Source organism: Uranotaenia lowii, chromosome 3 (assembly GCF_029784155.1).
Source record: "Uranotaenia lowii strain MFRU-FL chromosome 3, ASM2978415v1, whole genome shotgun sequence".
NCBI classification, from domain to species: domain Eukaryota; kingdom Metazoa; phylum Arthropoda; class Insecta; order Diptera; family Culicidae; genus Uranotaenia; species Uranotaenia lowii.
Window position 1 is genome coordinate 65,165,018 of NC_073693.1, and position 27,765 is coordinate 65,192,782.

At 35.9% G+C, this 27,765-nt stretch overlaps 1 protein-coding gene across 2 annotated transcripts in view; it reads right to left on the minus strand.

The window, feature by feature from the left end:
* LOC129750901 (breast cancer anti-estrogen resistance protein 1) overlaps nt 1-27,765 on the minus strand; it is a 366,374-nt gene that overhangs the window by 252,727 nt on the left and 85,882 nt on the right. Inside the window, exon 1 of one of the 2 annotated variants that reach the window (XM_055746073.1) lies at nt 15,318-17,084. The exons of the other annotated variant lie outside the window; for it this stretch is intronic. Coding sequence (XP_055602048.1) covers nt 15,318-15,428 — 111 coding nt within the window. The 5' untranslated portion in view covers nt 15,429-17,084. Of the gene's footprint in view, nt 1-15,317; nt 17,085-27,765 lie in introns of those variants that run through there. 2 annotated transcript variants of the gene reach the window in all.

Genomic DNA, 27,765 nt, shown 5'->3' on the forward strand with positions numbered 1-27,765 from the left:
TAATTTTCACCGGTACTAACACTAGTAGCTTGTACTAGCGAACTCGCGACACTAATTTTCGTTACCTACAAGTCAAACCCTTTCACTAAAGGGGTCACAAGTTAAAATTGGAGCTATACTTATTTCTAACAGTACTAACACTAGTAACTAGCTTGTACTAGCGAACTCGCGACACTAATTTTCGTTACCTACAAGTTAAACTTTTCCACTAGTGGGTTCGCGAATTGTAATCTGAGCTGAACTAATTTCTAGCAGTACTTACACGAGTAGCATGTATTAGCTAACTCGCGACACTAATTTTCGTTTCGTACAAATCAAACTCTTTCACTAGAGGGATCGCAAGTTAAAATCGAAGCTTATCTTATTTCTAGCGGTTCTAACACTAGAAGCTAGAAGCAGGTACTAGCGAACTCGTGGCACTAATTTTTGTCACCTACATGTTAAACACTTAACTTGATCGGTCGCAAATTAAAATCTCGCAAATTAAAAAAAAAAATCGGACTTATCTAATCGATCTAAATCCTATGGTCTTGATTTCCTTTGCATTATAAGCGGTCGCGACAGTCAAATTCATAACATTTCGATGAATGTTACGATTGAGATTACGTGACATTCAAAATGTCGAAGTCGCCGTAACATTTCCGAAAAAAAGAATGATATTGAAGCTCAGCCGACTTTCCTCGGACGATCATAATTTTTGTTCCATAACCGTCCCGATCTTTAAGCAATCTTTCCGCATGTCATTGGACTTTTGTTTTCGAGTAACAAATTAAAGATCTAGAAAATATAGTTATGCAAAATCTTGCAATGTAACTGAATTATTTAAAAACCAAATACTTACTTTGGACCATCTTGCTTTTTTTATAATATTATGTAACATAGCTGTAATCTGAGTCTTCGAAAAAATGAGGAGTTTTTTTTACAATTTTTAAAACATTTAAGTTTTTTTGGCCTTTTTTCTTCGCCCTGATCCTATAACCCCGATATCACGACATGATTTCTCCAAACGAATACTTTTATACGATTTCAACTTTGAGAGTACGTACCATCATGGTACTTTGCATTGTTTACTCCTAAAGTAAAGTTTGATTACGCACTAGGTGATTCATGAGGTAAAATTTCAACATAATTTTTGCATTTTAATCAAAGGTGACTCAAAACGGCGATAATTCACAGGGCAGGAACCTTTGTTATAGCTTTTTTTCGATATTACATTAACGTCAAATATGATTCACGGTTCATGCGTACAGCAAGATTGATGTGAGGTTAGGTTTATGTTATCGACCATTTTTGATGATTAATATTGTTCTTCGAAATTATCGACGTTTTTCGGTTTCGGTTAGATTTTTAATATTATATTTTTGGCTTTTTTCGGTCTTGGATTTCAAGTCAAAAACTTTCTTTTTGAAATGCCCGACGTTTCGACAATATTTGGGGGCCTCCTCAAGGGTATCGTCTAACGGTTGTTATTGTCAGATTTTGTTTTACATCTGATAACCCTTAACATCTAACAAACCCTTGAGGAAGTCCACCGAAAATGGTCGAAACGTTAAGCATTTCAAAAAGAAAGTTGTTTGTTTGAAATCCAAAACCAAAAAATAGCCACAAATAGAATTGTTAGCCTAATTTTATCAACATTTTTAATGATGTGAACATACAGCTTAAACACTTAAATAAATGTTGATAACCATCGAAAAAAATATTATAATTTTGGTATTGTATCAATATCTCATTTTCAACTATAGTGCTTAAAGATTTGCAATATGACAGTCAATCTAACCAAGGCAAATTTACCATATTTCACTAGTTTATGAATGAGCTTTTTGAATAACAAAGATCACCCAGACCAAATCGACTTATTCGGAAGCATCGAAAAACACTACTCTCGGCTCGGGTGTTGATAAAGTGCGGCATCAAAGATCATCGTTAGATCATCATCTTCGATGATGATGATTATGGAGCTAGACAGCCCCAGGTCTTCTGAATCCAGTCAGGTACCCGAACATGTAGCTACACTTGCAAAACTTGGAAACCCCTCCCGAGTGATTGGAAGCTCTCCAGCTGGGCGGCCTCTTGAAGGGGTTCTCCTTCAAGCGATACCGATTTTAATACCAGGCGCTCTGTGTGCAAGTTCAAGCTCTCGTAACAGATTTTTGTTTTACTCTACTCATAGGTTGGTAGATGTATGTAGATAGGCCGATTGGCCGAAACCGCAAGAGCGCAAAACCGGGGCTATGCCAAATAGCTTAGCAGCAAGTGCGCCAGCGATTATCCATAAATGGAAGAAATTTTTGCTGCCCATTGCCAACGTGTTTTAGTACCGGTTTTTTTTTTTTGCTTCTCTCCGTCTGTTCATTAATGTTTTTTGCGATAATAGCTAGCAGCAGCAGCCGCTGAAAGCTTCAAGAATAGGTTGTTTTTTTTGGAACACTTTGGTAGTGATCTTCATAGGGTAAGGGGAGAGCCTAAATAACCATAACCGAGAGAAATAAAGTTGAAGGTCGAACGGATGAACTTCAGCTGTTTGTCTACTGTACAGTAATAAAGTTTCGCAGAAAAGCTTCGAGAAATTCCACCCCAACTCATTCCGGTCACATCCGAATGCAAATCTTAATTGTTTACCCAAACGAACGAACACTCGTCTGTTGGTAAACAGGTTGGCATGTACTTGAGACGTTTGTCTCGGTTTGGACAATCCGACGAATGTCCATCCGAATCCGCATGGATTACCTCCCAGAAGGCAGAGGAAGACAACAATACAAGCACCAGTACCCCTCGGAAGAGCGCAATTCGCAGAACCTGACGACGCCGAGTGTGTAAAAACACACTTCAGAGTTAATTTACGACTGTGGCCAATGAAACGTGGCGGTCGTCACATCAGATCCCAGCAGGCCTAGGCCTAGGTGAGAACTTACACACGACGCGACGCGACGCTGATAAACAAACAAAAAAATTAGCACACCTTTCTTAGCTACAGGTAGGTAGGTAAAACACTCAACAAAACCTTATCGCTCGCTTACATATTTGTGAAACAGGGCTGGCAGATGTCTAAGTTGGAAAAATATTTTGAAATTTAATTATTTGAATATTTTAATCTTAGTCCTTCGAACGAGTTTTCGATACGCTAAAAATTAATTACCCTTGATTATTTGAAAATGATTTTTTCTATATTGTTCTTTCCTAACATTTTCAAACCCAAAAGCCAGTTTAAAAATACTCAGTTTCATACAATCATACTTTGAGGGTCTCCTTCGTCTAGTAGACCATTGTTCAAAACATATTTTCATAATATTGATTTTGGAAGTTTAAACTGTTGGAAAGCATTAGTAGGCCTATTGATGAATCAATAATGCACCCATATCATATCATATCTCGGTCCCTTATTATTTATCTTATACGTCAATGACATTACTTATTTACTGAACCAACTAAACGTGCTTATATATGCAGACGATATGAAAACCAGACAATAACGAAGTAAAACCGTCATCAGATTAATATTAAAGTATAATCGGTAAGTATCGGTCGTAGGTTGCGAACAGTGCATACAAGATTACTCTGTTTAGGCTTAAAAAAAAACAGCAAAAACCGAAGTTTTCGTTTTGAAATTTTTTGTACTTTTCCACAGGAGCAGAATCTTGGCAAGTCATTATATTTTATACAAAACAACCAGCAAATACAAACTTTAATTCTCTAGGAACCTTAGCACGAACAGGCATGTTATGGGATTCAAACGCTGAAATTTGTTTGATATAGGGTTTTTCATAAGTTTTGTCGTCCATCAGAAATCATCTGTCTCTTAGCCTCGGTACCGGTTATCAGCTTAGGATCTCTGGAACTAGCAAAAATCTGAGGTTTGGGCTTAGGTTTGGAAGATATATAAATAGGCAACACTTTCAGCTTAACGGAGAAAAAAATTCTGGACATTTCAGCGATCTACACTTAGTTTTTTGCTTATCCAAAATTAAAAACTCTAAAATGAGACTTGACTTTCCTGATGACCCTTAACCGTGGTTGCCGATCATGTGCTTCACTCCAATGCTTGATTTGAATATCCAATTACTAGTAAGTAAGCTATCAGCAAAAGAAAGTGTCCCATTTCTAAAAGAACTAAGCTTTAGTAAGAACAAAAAAGATCCAGATAAGGGAATTGAGTTTGAAGCGGTATTCTAAGCGTAAAAGGTCAGTTTTTGGGCACCAGCAGCAATTTTTGATATTAGAAAACATGTTAAAAGGGCTGATAGATAATTTTTTATTGCCTTAAAATGCCAAATTTATGTTTAATTGTAGGCTTATTCAACTACATTATACGCTTCTCTGCAGGAATATGAGTCAAGCCCACTTTTTTTTCCATTTTGATAGGAGTTTAACCCGTTAGGGTCATTCTTTCTCGAGTAAAGCCCATTGAAATTCGATTTGAACTTAGAAAAATCTGGTCCACAGAAAAAGGATGACCTCTTATCTGATCTACAGATTCTTCCGGAAGCCTAAAAATAATTTCGGAAATGCCCAGTACTAATCGGAGGAAAAAAAAACCCACTAAAAGCCGAACAACTTCCAATTGGAGGTTCATGGCTCTCAGTGAACGAATTTTTGAAAATCCAAAACACAACTGGAGCCCAGAACAACTTGGAAAAGGAAGTATCGTGCGTTTAGTGCCCTCATGTAGATTTCCGGTAAATATTGCTTTTGTTTCAAACTGTAAATTTCAGGTTTTTTCTCTAGATTACGCTTTTAGATATAATCTAAGCTGTGGGTACCATCAGCTTTCATTGGGTGTAGATATTCTGAAGTCAAGAACCGATGGAAAAATGGCTGTTTGCAGCTCGTTGGTCGCCCAGTTTCAGTACTATTTAAAGAATAATTTTATTTGTTATAAATTAATTTTCATTCTCGATCAACTTATTCAAATTAAACAACAATAAAAATTTAAAGATTAAACGTAAAAGGTTTCAAAATATGAATCATATTTACGGACTTAAGTATCCTTTTAATACTTATAGAAAGAATCTCACGCCCTTATTTCTCAATACGGTTGTTTTTCAACCATTATTCAGATTTGGTATAACGTTTAAAAAATACCCAATATCCAAGTTCTCTTCGAAATTTCATTTTATTAGCATTTAGAGATGTTTGATTAATCTCAGTGTGACTTGATTCTTCAGCTGGAAGAGTAGACGGATTTTGTTCTGAAAAAAATGAAGTCTCATGTTTCAAAATAAAGTGATTTAAGTGATGAATATGATTGGAATTTTGTGAATATAAAGTGGTACGAGTGTTTCGGTTTACGGAAACCAGATCACATGGACAAGGATAGTGAATAAGGTGATTGAAGTAAGGTTGAAATTCTTATGCTGCTTCCCAAACATGGATGAATGGAATGAGGTTTTCCAGCAAATAATTATCTAGAATTTGCTCGTGTCTTTTAACAAGTCGTTATAATTATTCTTTTAGAAACCGTCATCATGTGTCAAGAAAAATCAATAAAAATTATGCTTTTTTCTATTGAAGTTTTATTTTTTTTGATAAAGTAGATTAAATAGCTTGTATTGTTGAGTATGATAGATTCAAATGATATTTCCAGGGGTAGAAGCGACCATGAGGCAAAAAAGTAGGGAAAAATAATTACTTTCAAAAAAAAAATATAAAGTAAAATAACTGACCACATCAAGAAAAAAAAATGCATCAATGAGGACTTGACAAATTTCAATCAATAAATTGAATGATCAATTTCTCAATTTGATTTGCTTGACATTGTGCAATAGTTACATGTAACTTAGAATGAATAAATTATTATTAGTTGCGTATAAAATTTAAAAAAAAAACAGATTTTAAGCAAGATTTATGAGCTCCTGGCAACAAAAAAATAGAGTTGATCACATGGTACTATAAGGCGTCATAAGACTGAGTCAATTTTGAATCTTTTTTTTTTGTTTCTTAGGGCCTGAGGTTTAAAAAATTGATTTTGGTTCAAAACTTATGATAAGTAAATTTTAACTTTAAGGTTTGTGTGGAAAAATTTGCAATTTTGTTCTGAAAAACAAATATGATCTTACTTTTTACCATGGAAAGCATTTTATCTTTTTTATGTCAGTTTATATATTCTTTAAATGATTTTTTTCTGAAGAAGAACTTTGTTGAAGACCTTAAATTAAACATCAATGTATGACTTTTTTAAAGGAGTTATTGAAGTTATTGATTCAGTGGAACAATAACATTTTAATTCGAATAACATCACTGAACAGGTTGGAAGTCGTTATATAGAGTATTATTAAAATTATGGTTTGCGATTTCCAACCGAATTAACAAAATATTGTACAAATGGATGCTTGCAGTCAGTATAAATCGGATGTAATTGAAAGTCCGCATTATTCGCAAATTGTGATGTCGATGCTTCTCAATGTTATCTCTCGCGCGGGTTTCAAACTGCTTCGTTGCTCTCTTTTCGGTAAGCAGTGTAACCAGATGGATAATAATAACACTAGTTTACAAATTAAAAAAAAAATCGTGTACTTTATTGACCGACAAATATTTTCAATGCGAAATCGTTTTGGCTTATTTCTATTTCAATCAAATTATAACTGTTTGTTCCTAAAGAATGTTCGGTTAGAACAAAATTTGCCAACTGGCAACTTGGCAGCGCTGCTGGCGCGGTAAAAACGTATAGAGCGGTTCTTGTTGTAGATTCTTATCACAGATATGAGGTACAATTAGCTTAAGGTATTTGTCGGTTCCGCAGAAATGTGATAAGAGTTCAAGTATTTTCCCCAAAGCATGAGATACTCAAGGCCTTTTCCCCAGTTCACACATTTTGACAAAAAATCGAATCAGTTTAAGGTATTGAGTTGAAAACATTTGTCATGATTGTTTTTGCTCATATTTTATTCAACTTTATTTGGAAGTGATTTTGTTTTTGATCTTCTGCAGTAACGGTAAAATTCTGTCGATCAATAGCAGCTATTTTTATTGCAACCCTGGTTTTTTTTCATTTAATGTTATCTAAGATAGTTTTTTTAATGAAAAGATTTGTTTAAGATTTAAAGATTGATCTAAATAAAGAAATTCAAACACTGTTGAATTTTTAATGTAATTGCTTCCGAGTTTTCCCCATCTGAAAAAATTGCTCAGCACCCCCCACAAGCCAGCACTGATGATGAAAAACTCTCTGCCTTGCCCTCCCCTCTCATTCTAAATCCCCAAGCCAGATTACACGCTCCCCTGACTTTGGTTGTCGATAAGTGAAAAAAACAAACTCAAACTCAAACAAGTATTAGGACTGTAGTACGGGTGTGCACATTATTGATTATGCTCTCGAAGAAGCGTTCGTAACGTTCGGTTTTGTGGTGCACCGAGAACTGTTGAGAAACCAATCCATCATTTTCCCGGCATTCCGGTGGGATATCAACCCACTACCACTGCTGGCTGATAGCTCTTGGTTGCCGTTGGCTACTCTTGGAGTTTTTCCCCCATTCCGGGTAGTTGAAGTTGATACACATATGTGCTATCTTTCCCAAGATTGGCAACATACGGTTTGGCGACACTTCCGAAGGTTTTTTCTGTCTCAATTTGCCACTCTGGTAGAAACTGAAAAAATGATTACAAACATCATCGGTTATCAAGTTGGAATCGGACCAGATGAATGGGTGCGATTCTTCTTTCAATAGCTAGAGAGTCGGGTTTGACGTTATCGGGGTTGTTTTGCAATTTTTACGCATGTATTACCTTTATCTGTTGTGGGCCATAGAATAATATTTGAACACCACTTCAAAGCAGCTGCATGTATACAGCGGTAGAATAAACAACTAAAGAGACTTGGTCTGTATTTTATTGAAGGTAGTAGGATCCATATTGATTATTTAAGTTTAACAAAATCCACAATGCCTAAATTTTTAGTACACATCGTATAAATTTTGTTGTGTGCATACCTCGTGAATCATTCAACGAATGACGAAATTTTCCTCCAGGTGTGAAAATACTTCAGGGAATTCCCTGAATCATAGTATTTTACCGTCATTGTAAAAACTCTTTTTTATCCCTTTTGGAGGTTTAGGGTCAAGAATACCAGCCTGCCAAACTCACAGGACTATACCTAAAGAAACATTCTATGTAATCCATCTTGTAGAAGAAACTCTAAGCTTTTCGATGTGGTTACCCGGAGATGACAAAAAATGGCACTGATGGGTCTAGAACGACATTTGAGGAAAATATGCCAGCGAGCATCGTCGAGGCATTTGCAACTGACTGAAGGAATGTATTGAAGTCGTGGGAGAGAATTTCGATCCAATCTTGATTTTTTTTTATTTGATCTTGTTGCTAAGGTTCTATAGAATGTTGTTTGTTTTCCAGATTTTCGATTTCATGAATTACTAAGCAGGGTTACGATTTTGAAGCATTTCTAAAAAGTGCGAGAACTTTATTGTCACCCTGATTTGTATGTTAAGGATAACATATCATGTGTTTGTTTTACCTCAAGTAGTCGTTTTGAGTTAAGTTTAAGACTTTCTGAATAACTTTCAATTTTCTTTGGTTTAGCTTTTAAAAACAAAATTGTCTTTAAGTGTAAAAATCGTTCCATGTATTTAAACGTTAATACTTATCACTTTGAATAATCGTTACCACATTTTTGATAAATGTTGTTTTAAAACATGGGCCGCCAAACCAGGGCCCGTGGCTATCTTTTTGTGACCCGCGGACCATGTTCAAGAATAAGAAAATTTCAATCAGCATGTCCTAAGAGTTGAAGTTTTTTCTGTGTCTGTTTATAAACCTCTGCGAGCAGGGTGGGGGCCACCAGATTTTTTCAATTAAAAACACTGTAAAAAAAACTTCAGATCAACAATTGTTGTTTAAATTTTTGGATTTATTAAGAAATATTCTTCACCAGCATATTCTCAAAACTGCATTCAGACCAGCGGGGCGCTGCACATAGGAGTACTCTATGGAAAAAGTTGGCCAAAACTTGTTTTTCTCTTTAAAATGATTAAATATCTTTTTTTCATTGTTTTCAAGTATACACAACTCATTTCTAACCAAAATTTCAAATTTCCTAATTTTGGTCCTTTTGGGTCACTCGCTGCACCCTTATAAAATGTTTGTTTTCAAGCAAATTCGAAGCAAACCAGCCGATCAACTATCAGAAATGATGGAAAATACCTATTTTAAACAAACAAATCAAACGCAATAAAAACGTTTGTATAACATAAAGTTAATGCATGGCATGCTCGCTATCTGAAACAAAATTAGGGACAAAAATCGCTCAAATTTTTAGGTTTCAAAACTGAAAATAGCTCGAATTCGCAAGTATGCGCACGATTTTTCTTTTGGACATGTTTAAGGAATTTAAAAGCATCCATGTGATATGTGAATTTTTTCCCGGCGGAACCCGGAAGATAAACTTAAACACTAGTTTGTAAAAAAACAATATAAGTTTGTTGAAAAAACATTGCACTATTTTGTTTAGCCTCTCTACTACATGTGTTTATCAAGAAATGATCGCAATTTCAACCACAATTCATTGGTCATATTAAAACTGAAGATTTGTAGAAGAAATTTTGTCAATAGTCACATTAATATGCATGTTATGCAGCCTGTAATTGTATGTGTTTACACAAAATTTTGGAAGACAAAATTTATAATTTTGATACATCAATGTTTCGATTTATGCCATGACGAACTCACTATACCGATGGTTTAAAATCGACAATACTAATATGCAACAACTATCTTAAAACCGAAAAACCTAAAAAAATAGTTTTTTTTTTATTTTAATTTCGAGGTTTTGGCCTGGATTTGGGGTAAAATACTCCTTTGTGCGCTGTGTTTTTAATTGGAAAATCTAGGGAATTTGAACTTGCACGAGAAAAGTGCTTAAAATATGTGAAATATAGTTTCTTTCTGAATAGGACAGCGCACAATGGGGCAGTTTCATACAATGAGGTGACAACAAGTATTATTTGGTGTTTCTGACTCTTTTGTAAATTTTCAAAATTTGGTATGGAAAATACTATTTTAACTTATTTTAGATAAGTTCACAAAAAAATTGTTTATAAACAAACTTATAAAATAGGATAATCTGTGTTATTTTCGACCCTACTTTTTATTTCTTTTGAAAGCCTTATTGGACTAATTGATAATTAAACGATGAATATTATCGAAACATTTAATAAAACTCAAGAGAAAAATGTGTGAAATGATTGATTAATCATGAGAATTTTTTTTAACAAACCAGCAAAAACTTTGTTGAATCTATAGTCATTTATTTACATGTTATTTTCAGCTTTATTTGACTATAAATTTAAATACGGTGCTTTGAGTTGCCTCGAAACACTTTTATTGTATTTTAAGAACCTTAAACTAGATCTTGAAAGGGAAAATAGAATGGGGCAATGCTAGGCTTTTATTAGGACTCATTTCCTTCAAAGAAGTTTGTTTATCCATGAGTCGACCAAAAATTTTCTGAGAAAATAAATTTCCAAACAAATTTAGTAGATCGACAAGCGATCAACATTTTAATGCTAATCTCTGTGCATACCGTCAACTGGGGCAACATGCAACAATTTTCAACTTCAATGGCTTCTAAAAAACTTATGTCCACAGTTAATCGTATCCTTTATGCATCAAAAGTTTTAAGGATGCTGGGGCATCAAATTGGCGTAGTTAAAAAAATTATTGGTTTCTTCAGTTGTTTTTAATTTTCTAAAAACATGCGATTTTCACACTCCTTAGAAAATGGGGTAACTTGCAACAAATTTTGTTTTTAATGAAAAATCTTATGAACACGTACGAAAATTCATAGTTTTTAATATATTTGCGATGCCTTAAAGACTTTTACGCATGACAACACCAATTGCAGTAGTTTTTGGGTCTGTAAAAACAAATTTTCACATTTTTTTTCTGAAAATAAGGATGCTGCATACATTTAGGGGTTAAATAATACTACGAAAAATTCTACAAACTGTAATCATAAAAATAAATGTTTGTATGAATGAAATTTAAATGTTTACAAACGCGTCATGCAAAACATTAATATTCCAGCACATGGAAACGAGATTTACAAGGTATTTCTTTGATTTGCATTTTGTTGCATTTAACCCCAGACACCTAACTGAATTTTAAAAATATTAATTTAAAAATATTGGGTGATTGTTCGAAAAATATTTTTACACCTACAATGTTGGCATAACATGAGGAAACCTGTAAAAAGTTTGTAGGTAATTTTATCAAGCCGATCCGTCATACTGGGTAAAGTTTTTTTCGGCATCAAAAAATGTAAAAATTTGTACATTTATTGCTCGATTTTTCAAATTTTACAGAAAAATAAAAAACTTAAGACAACTAGCTTAAGATGCGAGAAATTATGTCATCATGATTTTGTTATCATTAAAAGATAACTTTATTACAATACATTAAATTAAAAATTGATTCAATGTAGTGTTGTATAAATGTTGCATCGAACCCCGCTGTTGCATGATGCCCCGTTTGACGGTAATTCATTAAATTTTGCTTTATGTAGGAACGATTAATCAAAAAACAGTACCAATACTAACCAATACTGCAAAATACCCTTCAGAATCAAATTTTCTTTAACTTATGGAAAAAGGTTGAAGTTTTGTTTTGGAAAAAAGTGTCACAAAGTACTACTTTTCAACACTGGTTTCCTGTAGGAAAAGCTTGATTTTATGCTACTTTAGTAAATTTTGAAAAACCGATATTTTAGTGTGGAGTTGCAAAAACAAAGTTTTTAAAATATAGTATCTGAAAAATAGTAAAATTTGTTGTACCAATATATTTTGATAATAGTATAATTTTGAGTGTTTTACCCGAGAATTTCCGGGAACAAAAATATTAGAGAATTTTAGAATCCCAGGTAATCCTTAAAAATCCCGGGAGTTCCCAAAGCCAAAAGAATGTGCCAAATAACTAAAAATTGAAAAGATGGGTCAGATTGAGCAAGAAAAATTATAGTTCTAGTTAGATATGTGGCTTAGACTTAAACGGTTAAGCTAACCAACTTCAATCTATAGTAAAAAAAGTTCTCAAATATTCCAAATTTATAAAGCAAGAATCAGCCAAGTTTGTCGATTAAAGAACTTAGTTTTTGTGTCTTGCGTTTTAAAACTGTTAATTGAATTTTTGAGGCATTCAAAAAGTTTGTCATCCCGGGATCCCAAGAATTGCCGGGAAAAGAATCTTCAGATTTCTGGATTACCGGGAACGCTAAAATAACCATTAAATGGACACCCTGAATGTTATTGGAAGATAATGTAATATTTTTACAATCCATTTTTCAACTATTTGAAAGTTCTCTGTTTTGTTACTCCATGAGGCCTCCAAATTCCTCAAAATTTGATCTAATTTCTGCTCGAGTGATCTCAACGAATAAAAAATGGTGTAGGACACTTTAATTGGTATTAGACAAATAATGTGTAAATCAGTGATAAAATTTTATAATAAAATAATTCAATTTTGTTTTTAATGTAGCCCAGTTTTTTTTAAATGATACCAAAGAAAACATCTCTTATGACATGGTAATTTAGGGATGAGCTGGGATGAGAAAACAGTAATAAAAGTCAATTATAATTCACAGCTTTTTAAAACCAAGTGTTTTTTTATAAACTTTGGCAGTAAGCTTGAAAATTTCGAAGAAAAATAATAATATTGATCATTTTGCCTATGAGCTTCTAAGCACTTTCAAAGAAATTTTTGATCAAACGAAGCCATATTAGTAAAAGTCAGTCCCAATCCTCGAAAACCTGCATCTGCATCCCATGGTTAAAGCTAATGCATGAAAAAACGATATTTAAAGGTTCTTATTTAGCTAAATCTATACTTCAGGTGATTAATCTATATGCAGAAACAAACAAAATTAAACCATCATGAAATCATGAGTTATTTGATGCTTGCTCTGAAAACTTAAGTAACATGTGTTGTGTGAACCGACAGAAAATCTCATCTCCAAAATTTGAAAAAATCCCAAATTTTCCCGAAAATGTCTCAATAATAAGTTGAAAATTTTCAAACGGAAAAAAATTTTGAACAAATCGCACACTTTAGATTTTTTTTTAATTTTTAAAATTTTGATAATTTTTATCATTCGTGTCATTTTTCTCATTTTTGGTAATTTTATGAAAATTTTGTTGTTTTTGTGATTTTTTGTTTTTTTTTTTTCTAAATTTCGTTAATTTTGTCGATTTTTACAATATTGTCAATTTTGTCAATTTTGTTAAACTTGTTAATTTTGTTCATTTTGTCAATTTTGTCGATTAGGTGTAGTTAATTTAGTCAATTTCGTTAACTTCATCAGTTTTATTAATTTATCAATTTTGTTAATTTTGTCAATATTGTTAATTTTATTATTTTGGCGATTTCATCAACGTTATAAATTTTGTCAATTTTATCATATTCGTCAAGTTTTTCATTTTTTTTTTATTTTGGTCATTTTTGTAATTTTTGCCTTTTTATCATTTTTGTATTTTTTTTTAATTTTTGTTAATTTTGTCAGATTTGTTATTCTTGTAACTTTATGTCATTTTTTAATTTTTCATGTTTATCATGTTTTTGTTGTTGCATTTTTGAATTTTTGCTTTTTATGTCAAATGTTGAATATCGCGTCAATTTTATCAAACTTGTCAATTTTGCAATTAGGTCATTTTTGTCAATTTCGTTAATATAGTCAATTTTGTAGATTTAGTCGATTTTGTCAGTTAAGTCAATTTTGACAATTTTCTCGATATTGTCTTTTTTTTATTATTTTGTCAATTTTGACAATTTGGTCAGTTTTTATAATTTACAAATTTATAAATTTTGTCAATTTTGTGAAGTTTAACAATTTTGTCATTTTTGTATAAATTTTGTCAATTTTGTTAATTTTGACAACTTTGTCAATTTTGTCAATTTTGTCAACTTTGTCAACTTTGTCAATTTTGTCAATTTTGTCAATTTTGTCAATTTTGTCAATTTTGTCAATTTTGTCAATTTTGTCAATTTTGTCAATTTTGTCAATTTTGTCAATTTTGATAATTTTGGCAATTTTGTCAATTTTGTCAATTTTGTCAATTTTGTCAACTTCGTCAGCTTTGTCAATTTTGTCAATTTTGTCAATTTTGTTGATTTTGCCAATTTTGTCAATTTTGTCACTGTTGTCAATTTTGTCAATTTTGTCATTTTTGTCAATTTTGTCATTTTTGTCAAATTTGTCAATTTTGTCAACTTTGTCAATTTTGTAATTTTGTCAATTTTGTCAATTTTGTCAATTTTGTCAATTTTGCCAATTTTGTCAATTTTGTCAATTTTGTCAATTTTGTCAATTTTGTCAATTTTGTCAATTTAGTCAATTTAGTCAATTTTGTCAATTTTGTCAATTTTGTCAATTTTGTCAAATTTGTCAATTTTGTCAATTGTGTAAATTTTGACAATTTTGTAGTTTTGGTTTAATTTTTGCTTTTTTGTCTTTTTTGTCATTTGTGTCATTTTTGTCATTTTTGTCATTTTATGTCATTTTTGTCAATTTTGTCATTTTTGTCATATTTGTCGTTTTTGTCATTATTGTTATTTTTGTCGATTTTGTCATTTTGTCAGTTTTGTCAATTTTGTCAATTTTGTCAATTTTGTCGATTTAGTCAATTTTATCAGTTTTGTCAATATGGTTAATTCTTTCAATTTTGTCAATTAAGCAACTTTGTCAATTTTGGTAATTTTGTCATTTTTTTCATTTATGTCGTTTATTCCGTATTTGTCATTTTTGTCATTTTTGTAATTATTTTCATTTTTGCCTTTTGAGACTTTTTTTCATGTTTGTCATTTTTTTGTCATTTTATCATTTGATATTTTTTGTAAGTTTTATAATTTTTGTGATCTTTGTCATTTTTAACGTTTTTGTCATTTTTGTTTTTTTGTTCATTTATGTTATTTTTGTAATTTTTGTTATTTTTTTAGTTTTTTTTTCTAGTTTTTGTTTATTTGTCTGTTGTTTAAATTCAGTAATTTGTTGTCATTTATGTCAGTTATTTTTATCATTTTTTAGTTGTTGCATTTTCGTATCCATCCAATTTTGGTTTAGTTTGTCAATTTTGCCATTTTTGAAATTTTTATTTTTTAAAATTTTTTAAATTTATTTTCGTTGTTAATCTTTAAAGAATAGATATAAAATACACAATTTTCCTGGGAAAAAAGTCTTGACAAAATTTAGAAACAACATTGTGTCTTGTTTCAGATCTGGCTTTTTGGCTGTTCAGTTCAGAGCAATTTCCATTCATGTTATTTCCAAGAAACGATCAGTTATGTTCGATTTTGTAAATAAAGCCTAATCCGATGCTAACCTTAGCTGGTTTCGGCTCATCGTAGTCGTACTCCGGCATCAGTACGCTACTGCTGCGGCTGCTGCTCATCAGCGTCGGAGTTGGCGATTGCGGTGTCATAGGATGAGGCATTCTGCTGCTTGTTTGCTAAGTAATCTTTTTAACAGCCCTCCAAAACACCAATCACTTAAATCGTTACACCTGTAATTAAACTACCGAATGGAGAAATGCTTTCTTCTGCTTTCTCCTCCGAAGCAACTTGGCTTGGCTTAGCTTCGCCGAAGGTCACGGATATGTCGTGACAGCTGAACGTTACAGCCAACTCACGTTCCCAGTCACGGAAACCCTGCTTGTCTACCTGCTTACTGCAGTGATTCCTTTGCTTCTGGGCTTAATCTTCGATTTGCGTGATCCAAAACTATTTGAACTTGTGCACCGGTTTCTTTAACTAGACTAGGTATCTTCCCTTTCCCACTTGCTCTTTTTTCAGTTGTTGATCACCGAAGTTGTTAGGATGGAGGATGTCACGCTAAATCCAATTAGCTAATGAATCGGTTTGATGATAAACCATTTTCCGGGAGCTGCCAGGCAGTGCCTTATAAATTCCTTTCTCTTCTGGCCAGTTTGGAACGGCGGTTTTGAACTTGACGTGACGGTGCACGTTTTTATATCGCTTTGGCCATTACATATTTTTTTCGTTTTCTGTTTTGCACAGCTTTTCCTAGCACAGCACTTTTAACTACAAATCACGGTAGAAAATTGAACGGTGCCTGGCGACTATTTTTATTTGCGCCTTTTTTTCACGATTTCACCACCTTTGGGACGGAAACTTGCCAGTAATCTTCAGGGGTAATTTCGGACCCGCACACCAATTTTCAGCATAAATTTCACAAGCTTTTAACCGGGCACTTTTTCCTGTTCGCTCCTCGTGACTCTTTGAGTGAGGTACTTTCCGGTCACCTGAACAATAATTTTACATTCACTCGTACGTACTGACTTGTCGACGCAGATACGCCTCGACGCAACTCACTCGAGACTAACAAACACTTAACTTCATACTGGTACAAACCAAGAAAGCTGACCGGACTTCAATCAATCATTTATCATTATATTTTGCATTCGCTTCATCAACTGGTTACACTTTGGAAGCATTCACTCGTTGAAAAGCGACCACATTCAATTTTGACGGTATAGAATTACGTAAAATCAGCAACAAAATTGGCTCCAACCCTGATACTCTTTTTTTTTGCTGCTTGGGGCCTCACTTCATCAATTTGAATCCGTGTCGGAATTTGCTTCACACGAAAACTGACCCCTCAAAAGCAGCAGTAAGTGGACGCTTCATCTGCTTTCATCACTCCGAAACCGTTAAAAACACCGATACGCATTCCTTCACTAGTAACATGAACATGCAATGCACTGTTGCACCCAAAAGGCTCTGCTCTAATCAGCCAGAAGACAACATTGTCACGCGCGTGATATTTTACCACACTTTTCTCGGGGTTGCCGGTTCACCCCAAAACAGAAATGTGTACCACACCGCACCACGCCGAAGGACAGCTACAGCGCCACACACCTCCAACAGACACAACAAAACCCGACACACCGCCCGTTGAGTTGAGGCGTATCAAACGCGCGACGTCGTCTTATCCAAAAACACGATACAAAGGCCGGCGCAAAACGCAACTGAATCCGGACGAAAGAACCACCGTTCGCAACGAAGGCTCACTGGCGAATGAATGCCGGAACCGGAGCGAAAGCTCGCTACTCTCCCGTTCGTGTTCGATTTTCCATAAACAAAAAGACGGGCGAAATTCATCCGAGGTTCATTCGTTCGAATCGGTACTTGCGCTCTCGCGTCTCTCTGTGCTTTTCTCACAGGGTTGCTTTGTGGGCTTCGAGCATTTGGTTAATTTCTCATCATGCTTTATGTTTTGAAATGGATATGGGGCGGCCGGGCATGAAGAAAAATACCGGAAAACAACTTTTCTCGGTTTTGTTTTTATTTTGGCGTTTTCGCTTTGACGGTGTGGTGGAATGAACTTCGCATAAACGTGTGAGCGAAGAAGTAGTGACGAATGAAAACATACTTTGAACCGGTTGAATCGGTGGGGTTGATTTGAAATAGATGCACTTATGGTTATCTCAGACCGGATCATAAGCATTAAAAGTACGTTGATAGAAATTTCTGAGGAAAGAATCAAGCTCACGAATTTCATTTTCAAACCGATTGCAAAAATCTTCCGATGACAAAATTTACAGCATTTGGCGTTGGAAAGTTTTAAAATTTATCAGTTTTTAGTGAAAAACAACGCTTAAAACATTAAATACTTTAATCCTATTACACAGCTTAACAGATAACATAATAAAACTGTTCCAATTCAGTGCTGAAAAATTAAGCTTTTGACACTGAAAAAAGTAGTAGTAGAAATAACTCGCGCTCTTTGGGGGTGTTGATGATTAATTTCGAATCTTCATTTTCAATATCTTTGTAACATTCTTAATCAAATGAATGCGGATTTTCAAAACATAACAATCGAATTTAAAGAACGAGAGCTGATTGAAAAAGATCAAGCTTTTTAATTCACGGCGCTTTATTATTTCAGATTCAAATGGTTTATCTAAACTGTTTACTTTTTTCTTCATAAGTATTAAATGGCAAGATTTACAACCCAACCATAAAGTAGTAACTTTTACTTCTGTTGTAAAAGAATTATTGTTAATATAAAACTTTTTATAATAACTTTTTGGCCCGTAAGCACAAGCATTATAATTTTTTTCGGAATTTATGAGAATTTACCTATTGAAATTTAAGTTTTTAGTACCTACATTTTTTTTTCCTAAAATGATTCCTCAAGTTTTATGGACCATTTATGTAATATGTTAATTTGGAAATGTGGCATGAAATTCTTAAAACTTGAACACATTTGGGTAATTCCATGTCAGGTGTGCACAGCGAGAAAAAATCTTATCCGCAATTCGCCAAACTTGACCGATTGACTCGCTGAGTTCAAAAGTATATCTTGAATTTTTTAAAAACAACTCGCCCACTTCTCGTTCCTCAATCCTCTCTCCTTTTTTCTCGAAAAAGTCATCATTTTCAAAATGCAATATCTCCGAAATAAGAAGTCATGAAATATCGACAAAATACTCCTTGTAAAGATTTTATTCGAAGCTATTGATTGATTGTATTTAGGTTTTGAAAAAGAAATGACGATCAAAACGTCAAATTATCGATCTAAAATTCAAACGTTAGTTTTCTCGAGGAAAGTATTGTTTTATTTTCAATGTATTCTTTACATCGTGTTTTTGAGACAATTTCACTCAAGAATCAGTCAAAATCTTAATATAGAAAAATTCAAGTTTCCGACATCCGAGATTCGAGATGTCCGTCAGAGTGGCTGTAAAAAATATTAAGTACACCAGAATAGAAAATTTGGGATCCAGAATTGCTAATTGACATATCCAGAAGACCCCTACCTGATGTGAGAGAGCAAAGATGAGAGCATTTCTAAATACCTACATGAGACTAATAGCAATAAACTTAGCTTATATTTTCTCCGGAAATATCTTCCTCTCAAGAATAAACTTTTTTTCACTTAGGTCGAATAATCTTCCGGTTTTCATCGAACTTGTTCAAAATCACGTTGAAATTCAAACAACCATATATGTACAATTGTTTACGTATACACACATTAATGATTTCGTTGAGTTCTGCTAAAATAAAAGGTGTCAAAATCTCATACGAATATGAGCTTCAGTAAGCTATCCCTTAAAGGAGACCAAATCAGTTGAAAATCGATATTGGTCTTCTGGACATGTCAATGACCAATTCAGGATCCCAAGTTTCCTATTCTGGGGTTTGTAGTATTTTTTTTAAAAGCCACTCAGACGGACGGCAGAGGAATCACTAAGTACTATGTACGCAAAAAAAAACTTCGAAAAAATATTCAATCTTTTATACCTCGAGAACCAGGAATATTATATTCGGATTTCGATCGGATCTTACGTGAAATTGTCTCAAAATTAAATTGAATATAAAAATATACTTTCCTCGAGAAAACTACCGCTTTAATTTAAGAATTATTATTTTACGATATAAGCGTAATTTTTTTTTTCAAAAGATTAAAAAGAATCAATTAATATATTTTAAAAATATTTATAAAGCTTTATTTTCGCTGTGCACACTTCTCGATCAGGAGAGAAATACTAAATTATATCAAGATGAGATATTTTGATACTAATTTTTTCCTATCTAAATGAGTTATTATTCAGTACTCGCAGGATGTTAAAATATCTCAAATTATATGAAAAAATCTATGCGATCATAGCTAAATTATTATTTATTTTATTTACATAGTATTCCGTCTCACGACATAACTTGACGAACATAATTCCTAAAATTCACTCGGTTCATAGCAACCGTTCTCCAATTTCTCGGGCACCCCACGTTCGCCAGATCACGCTCCACTTGGTCTAACCACCTCGCTCGTTGCGCCCCCGCTCGTCTTGTTCCTACCGGATTCGTAGCGAACACCTGTTTTGCAGGACAGTCGTCCGGCATTCTCGCAACATGTCCAGCCCAGCGTATCCGGCCAGCTTTCACCACCTTCTGGATACTGGGTTCGCCGTAGAGTCGCGCGAGCTCGTGGTTCATCCTTCGCCTCCACACTCCGTTCTCCTGTACGCCGCCAAAGATGGTTCTTAACACTCGTCGCTCGAATACTCCGAGTGTACGCAGGTCCTCCTCGAGCAATATCCATGTCTCGTGCCCGTAGAGAACAACCGGTCTAATAAGCGTCATATACAGGTTACACTTCGTACGAGGGCAAAGTCTTCTCGACCGCAGTTGCTTGTGGAGTCCATAGTAGGCACGACTTCCGCTGATAATTCGCCTCCGGATCTCACGGCTGGTGTCATTGTCTGCGGTCACCAGTGAGCCGAGATAGACAAAGTCTTCGACTATCTCCAGCTCGTCGCCGTCGATCATGACCTTGTTATTACTGGACAAGCGGGTTCGGTCGGTCTCGGATCCGCAGGCCAGCATGTACTTCGTCTTGGACGTATTGATCATCAACCCAATCTTTCCTGCTTCGCGTTTCAGTTTGCGGTAGATCTCCTCCACCGCCGCAGATGATCTGCCGACTATATCAATGTCATCGGCAAAGCAGATAAGTTGACTGGATCTGTTGAAAATCGTGCCCCGCATTTCGCCCACCGCTCGTCGAATAACACCTTCTAGCGCCACGTTGAACATCATGCAGGATAGACCATCACCTTGTCGAAGCCCCCTGCGCGATTCGAATGAACTCGACAATTCACCCGAAATCCGCACACAGCACTGCGTTCCATCCATCGTCGCCTTGATCAGTATGATTAGCTTCCCGGAAAAGCCGTTCTCGTCCATGATTTTCCATAGCTCGTTACGGTCGATCGTGTCGTATGCGGCTTTGAAGTCGATGAATAGATGATGCGTAGGGACTTGGTGTTCACGGCATTTTTGGAGGATTTGCCGTAATGTGAATATCTGGTCCGTCGTAGACCGTCCCTCCATGAAGCCGGCCTGATGACTTCCCACGAATCTGTTTGCTTGTGGCGTTAGGCGGCGGAGTAGGATTCGGGACAACACTTTGTAGGCGGCATTGAGGACAGTGATCGCTCGGTAGTTCTCACAGTCCAATTTGTCGCCCTTCTTGTAGATGGGGCATATTACCCCCTCCTTCCACTCCTCCGGTAGCTGTTCTATGTCCCAGATCCGGACTATCAACCGGTGTAGGCAATCGGCCAACCTGTCCGGGCCCATTTTGATGAGTTCAGCTGCGATGCCATCCTTCCCAGCCGACTTGTTTCTATTCAGCTGGCGAATGGCTTCCTTAACTTCACTCATCGTTGGGAGTGGCTCCTCTTCGTCGTTGGCTACGCTGGCGATATACCTTCCCCCACCGTCTTGATCTCCTGCATGTGCGCCGTTCAGGTGTTCATCGAAGTGCTGCTTCCACCTTTTGATCACCTCACGATTGTCCGTCAGGATACCCCCGTCCTTATCCCGGCACATTTCGGCTTGCGGCACGAAGCCTTTGCGGGATGCGTTGAGTTTCTGATAGAATTTTCGTGTTTCTTGGGAACGATGCAGCTGCTCCAGCTCCTCGAGCTCCTCCTCCTCCAGGCGGCGCTTTTTCTCCTGGAAAAGTCGGACTCGCTGCCTCTTCCGCTGTCGGTGATTTTCCACATTTCGACGGGTGCCTCTTTGCACTACTGCCGCCCGCGCGGCATTCTCTTCGTCCATCACCCTCCTACACTCCTCGTCGAACCAGTCGTTCCGTCGAGATCGCTCCACATAACCGATGACGTTCTCCGCAGCACTGTTGATGGCTGTTTTGATGGTATCCCAACAGTCCTCGAGAGGGGCTTCGTCAAGCTCGCCCTCTGCCGGCAGCGCTGCTTCGACCGATTGCGCGTAGTCTGCCGCGACCTCAGGTTGCTTCAGTCGCGCGATATTTAACCGAGGCGAGCGCCGGTTTCGCGTGTTGTTCACTACGGAGAGTTTTGGGCACATCTTCACCATCACCAGATAATGGTCCGACTCGATGTTGGCGCCCCGACAGGATCTGACGTCGATGATGTCCGAAAAGTGCCGGCTGTCGATCAAAACGTGGTCGATCTGTGATTGAGTTTGGTACGGTGATCTCCAGGTGTACTTGTGTGGGAGGCGGTGCTGAAAAAAGGTACTACGTACGGCCATTCGTTTGGAGGCGGCGAAATCAATGAGTCTGAGGCCGTTTTCGTTGGTCAGCTGGTGCGCGCTGAACCTTCCAATTGTCGGTTTAAATTCCTCCTCCTGGCCGACCTGAGCATTGAAATCCCCGATGACGATCTTGATATCATGTTTTGGGCAACGGTCGTATTCACGCTCCAGCTGCGCGTAGAATTCGTCTTTGTCGTCACCGGTACTTCCGAGGTGAGGGCTGTGCACGTTGATGATGCTGATGTTGAAGAACCGGCCCTTGATTCTCAACCGGCACATTCGTGAGTTGATCGGCCACCACCCGATCACGCGCTTTTGCATCTTTCCCATCACTATAAAAGCTGTTCCAAGCTCGTGTGTGGTGCCGCAGCTCTGGTAGATGGCACGACCATCTGGATACGTTCGTACCGTGGAACCCTTCCAGCATACCTCCTGCAGCGCTACGATGTCGAATTTGCGGCTCTTCAATTCGTTGGAGAGCACGTGGGTACTGCCCACAAAATTTAGAGATCGGCAGTTCCATGTTCCAAGTTTCCAATCGCTAGTCCCTTTTCGTCGCGTGGGTCTTTGCCGATTTCCATCCGAAATTTGTTGTTCGTTATTCGTTGCTTATGTTTTTTAGTAGTCACAGGCTCGCAAGGCCCGCAGCTAACCCCACTATCTCGCAGGAGGACCGTCGTGATGTTGCTGTTTTGGGTCCCGAACACCACCAGGACGTTGTTGCACTCCGCACGCCGCCCCTAACATGGAGAACAGACGCGTACGAAGCCCCCTAACTCATTCTGCATGCGACCAGAGCATCCACCGGGGTTGGGTACCCGATCTCCGCTAAGGTTGCTCGCACCCCAGCTAGTACCACGGGGAGGTAGAGAATCGGAGTTGCAGACAAGAGGTGATATGACCACTACCCGAAGGTTGGGTGTATGGGGTCTCGAGTTGCACATTGTCTACTTCACTAGCTTCACTAGCTAAATTATATAAATTTTAGATATGCTCCTTTCAAGATTATATCTCATTCAGATAGCATAGTTTGATATTGGACAGAACAAATCCTATCAAAATAACAACTTATCAAGATATGAGTGCTTCGAGAAAAATTTCTAGTGGAATGTCCCCACATTATATACTAAAACCATGCTCCATTTTTGGTTTTTTCAAAATTGGATTCAATTTTATGGATCTGTTGAGCGACACTCATTAATGCACGGTTTGGGCCGTTGACTTCGATGTCCGTGTTTCATAAAAAGTTGCACGTATATCAAAATATGATAAAATCATTTTATTTCAGGACAATCCGAAAAAAAATTTATCATTGAAAATGAGCTCAACCCCATTCAAGTCTGTCAATCAGAATAAGATATAATTCAGATTGGATATTTCAGTGCATAGTCACATATGCCTGGGAGTTGAGCAAAGAGTAGCGACACCATGCCCACCATAGTAGAGTTTAGATAAGTTAGGATAGTTTTGGGAAGCTTTTGAGAACAGGTATTCATTTTCTCCTAACTACAAAACGCCAAAAATTTAATCGCGGATTGTTGCTGAAATTTATAGAAAGTTTCAAGTAAAGAAAAGGCTAAAAACATCTCCAACAAATTCGAAATCCATACCATACGAAATACCTACTTTACCTAACATAACGAATACAGAGGATCTCAGTGAACCTTTGTGTGTCTTTGAAGAGATCAAATTTACTTAACACTAAGGCGTAGGACATCTTTAAAGGATGTTGATGGCTAGCATTTGGCATCTTACAAATGTAACAACCACCATTAACACTTAAAGACCCAATGTCTTTTTCTCTTTTTTGAAAGCCGAAGATTTATTGATTCACAAAACATGATATAAATTTCTTAAAAAATGTAGAAAATGGCAAATCACATGATACAGTTTATTAAAAGTTTACGCAATATTCTTGTTTTTTAGTTGGCAGTGCGTTGTATGCCGTCAGCGAAAAAAAAAATTAAGGTATATCTGGATTTTAACCTTGTTCAGCTATAAGATTTTTTCCAATTAATTCAATTTTATTGAAATTCAAGAAAATGAAGATTGAAGTAGCTCAGAAAATGAAAAAAAAAAACAAAATTCATAACAATTTACTCGTGGTGGATTCAGGCTTACAAGGACAGAAAAGTGACATTTGTTTTTAAAGCTGCCTTTACATTTTATAACCTAGCTCATATTTCCGAAATGTAAAGTAGATTCTTGTTAGAAAAAACTTCAATCTAATCCAAGCTTTCCAGATTGCCGAGTTTTATCCGAGTTTGCCTGAATATTCAAGACAATATTTGGAAAAAGTCCAGTCCAGCCCGGTTGCCCACATTTTGTTGAAAAAAAAACCCGGATTGTGCCCGGATTTATTCGCTTTTTTGTCAAATCAAACAAAAAAAAATGTGTAGTGAATTTATTTATTTATGCGTTCAAAACGACTTTTTTTGAGCAAGTTTTATGATAATAATCAGAAAGGTTTTTTGAAAGACTAAAATACAATCAAAAATCTGCTGATGAGTTTTGATGAAAAATATTTTTTTCCAAGTATTTTTTTTTTTGAGTGTTTACTGGGTTTTGACCAAATTTTTCCGGACATTTCCTGGATTTTTGGTAGACAGTTTTGAAATAAAATGCTTGGATTTTGCTTTTTAAGATAAAATAGCCCGGATCTAATCACTTTAATTAAGTAAGCAAAAATATGTTTGTTCAATTAACCCAGGGAATCGGATGTTACAGCTTTTTAAGCTAGGAGGACCGACTTTTTTTTAGACCTTGGGGCTTTTTGTTAATTAAGGTTCAGCATTTTGCTTTAAAAACTATCTGACTGTTATCATAATGAACTTAGATTAAAATTCATTTCCACAGCTGTATTTTGAAACCCATCTGTAGAACTGTCAAAAAAATCAAAGAATTTAATAGCATTTCAAATTTATTGTTAGAAGTAAGGTTAAAAGCTTTCAAACTAGATTCCAATTAGAAATTTCCCATGTTTTGTTAATGTTTTTTAAATAAAGGGAAATATTTAAAAAAAACAAATTTTGATAAAAAAATAATGCTTGATTTTTTTTTTGTAAAATGAAGACTTACAACATTCATATCACAAATGTATGCCTTTTTTTAAATAAATATTTACAATAATCTTTTGTTTTGTCTTCTTTTGATTGTTTTATCCTTAGAAAATATGCTTGCTTATTAGACTGCCCCAAATGACCCGACTTTTGAAACAGTTATACGCTGCAGGCTAAAATTGATCCTAGGTATTTTTTTTTCCTTTTTTTTTCCTTGTAGGGGAGAGCCCACTGCGACCAGTAGTTGATCTATTGTGGTAATTACCCCGCGTTACTGTATGCTATCAGGCTCACCTGCACTATGGGTTGAAGTGACAGTTGATTGCTGACTAAGCATTTTATCCCAATCGGGTATGATATCAAAGATGTATGATATAACCTTCTTAGGGATGATATGCAACCATATGTCTTGTGCGCTTATTAACTTTGCCCCAAGAACACGCTCTCTCCTCTTAAGGAGGGCGCAGCAGTTGCATAAGAGATGCTCTGCAGTTTCTTTTTCGAACCCGCAGAACCGACAGTCGTCGTTTTGAATAATGTTTATCCTTTTGAGATGCTGTTTTGTTGGACAGTGTCCTGTCAATAGACCAGTGTAAGTACTTAACTCGTGCTTACTTAAGTTCAACATGGTTTTGGAGAGTCGTGCGCTTGGTTCAATGAATCTTTTCGCCTGAGTTGCTCCCTCTGCTGTTCTCCAGTTGGAGACAATAGTGGTGCTTTCCCAGTTCTTGAGTTCCATATTCAAGGCACTCCTAGATACTCCGCAGAAAGGTTCAGGTCCAATCAACAGGCTCTGAGATCCTTCCCTAGCTAGCTGGTCTGCTTCTTCGTTCCCTAGGATACCGCAGTGGCCTGGAACCCAGAATAAAAATACTCTGTTCCGTATGGCCAGGTTTCTTAGTGCAACAATACTCTCCCATACTAGCTTGGAGTAACATGTGAAGGTACTTAGTGCTCGAAGAGCGGCCTGACTATCAGAGAATATATAGATACTTGTGTACCTGTATCCTCTTTTCAAACAGGCTAAAGTGCACTCTAAAATTGCTTGAACTTCTGCTTGGAATACTGTTGGCCAGTTTCCCATAGGAATTGAGATCCTGAGTCTAGGTCCGAACAACCCTGCCCCAGTTCTATTATCCATTTTAGACCCATCAGTAAAGAATTTTATTGATCCGGAAGGAACCGCAGGTCCACCTGACTCCCACACGTCCCTATTATTGATAGTTACATTGTATGGTATGTCTAGGTTTAAAACGGGTTCCATCCAGTCATCGTTCTTCACAATAAGTGAGTTTATTTTAAATATCTTTAGGATATAGTACAAGATTTCAGGCATAGTGCAAGATTTCATGCCAAATTTGGGCCAGATCGGATCACGGGAAGGGGTCGCTCAACGAGCCTGAAGTTTGTATGGGATTTTGAGACATTTTGTTCGGAACAAACATGAAAAAGCAGTTTTTCATCAATAACATTGGTCGCTGTAATAACATATAATGAACACCACCGTAAAAAGTTTAGCCCATTTTTGAAGCCTAATATCTTTTTTATTTATCTTAACTCTTATCGAAATGCAGTCTTGGGATGAAATATTTTTCATAATTTGAGCTTTTAGAAAGGTTGTTTTTGAAAGAAATCGGCCGGCGAGAACCAAAGTTATTGATGAAAAACTGTTTTATTGGCATCACAAATCGGCCAGTCATGTCCCTAAGCCCCTGTGGTTATGCAATTTTTTTTTAAATATCAAACATTTTTCCGCCCTTACTTCTTTCCGAACTATTGAGTGAATAACATCCAAACTCAAATATTAGAAAAACATTAAAAATTGCAATCGAGCGCAACAACAATTGTTCAAATCGGTCATTATTTGACGAAACGGCATGCATTTCACATTGAGTGTCCTGGTCGGACATTTAGTCGCCTCCTTAAAACAGTGATGAATGTTACCCTTAAAAAAGTTAGCCAATTTTTGAAGCTTAATAAGTTTTTTATCTTAACTTTAATTGAAATGCAACCTTCTGATGAAATATTTGTCATGATTTAGGCTTCAAGCAAACCCGTTTTTGAAAGAAATCGATCGAAGGAGACAGAAGTTATTGACGAAAAACTAGTTTTTCATGTTCCTCTCGAACAAAATGTCTCAAAATCCCATACAAACTTCAGGCTCGTTGAGCGACCCCTTCCCGTGGTCCGATCTGGCCCAAATTTGGCATGAGATCTTGTACTAGGCCCAGGATCAATTTTAGCCTGCAGCGTATCACATTTCACAGGTTTTGAAATTTCCGTACAAATTTGGGGCAGTCTATTGCTTATATGCTTGCAAAATTTGTCATCAGAAATTCAATCGAAATTTTAATGAAGTTAATTTATTGTGAAAATGGGTTTTTAAATTGATATTTATATTGATATACAAGTTGAAACATATTAAATAATATAACTACCTTTCTTTGGAATAAAAGGAAAGTCTATACCAATCATTATTTTTCTATTTTAATTCAAGATATATTTGTAAATTTTGTAAAAAAGGAGAAATATTTATTCTAAAAACAAGTTATATTTCTACTTCATAAAAAGATGACGTCATTTATCGAGAAATCTAATACATCAGCTCAATCAACTACATATGTTGTCTCATATCCGTAGAGCTTCATTCGAAATAAGCAGGAAG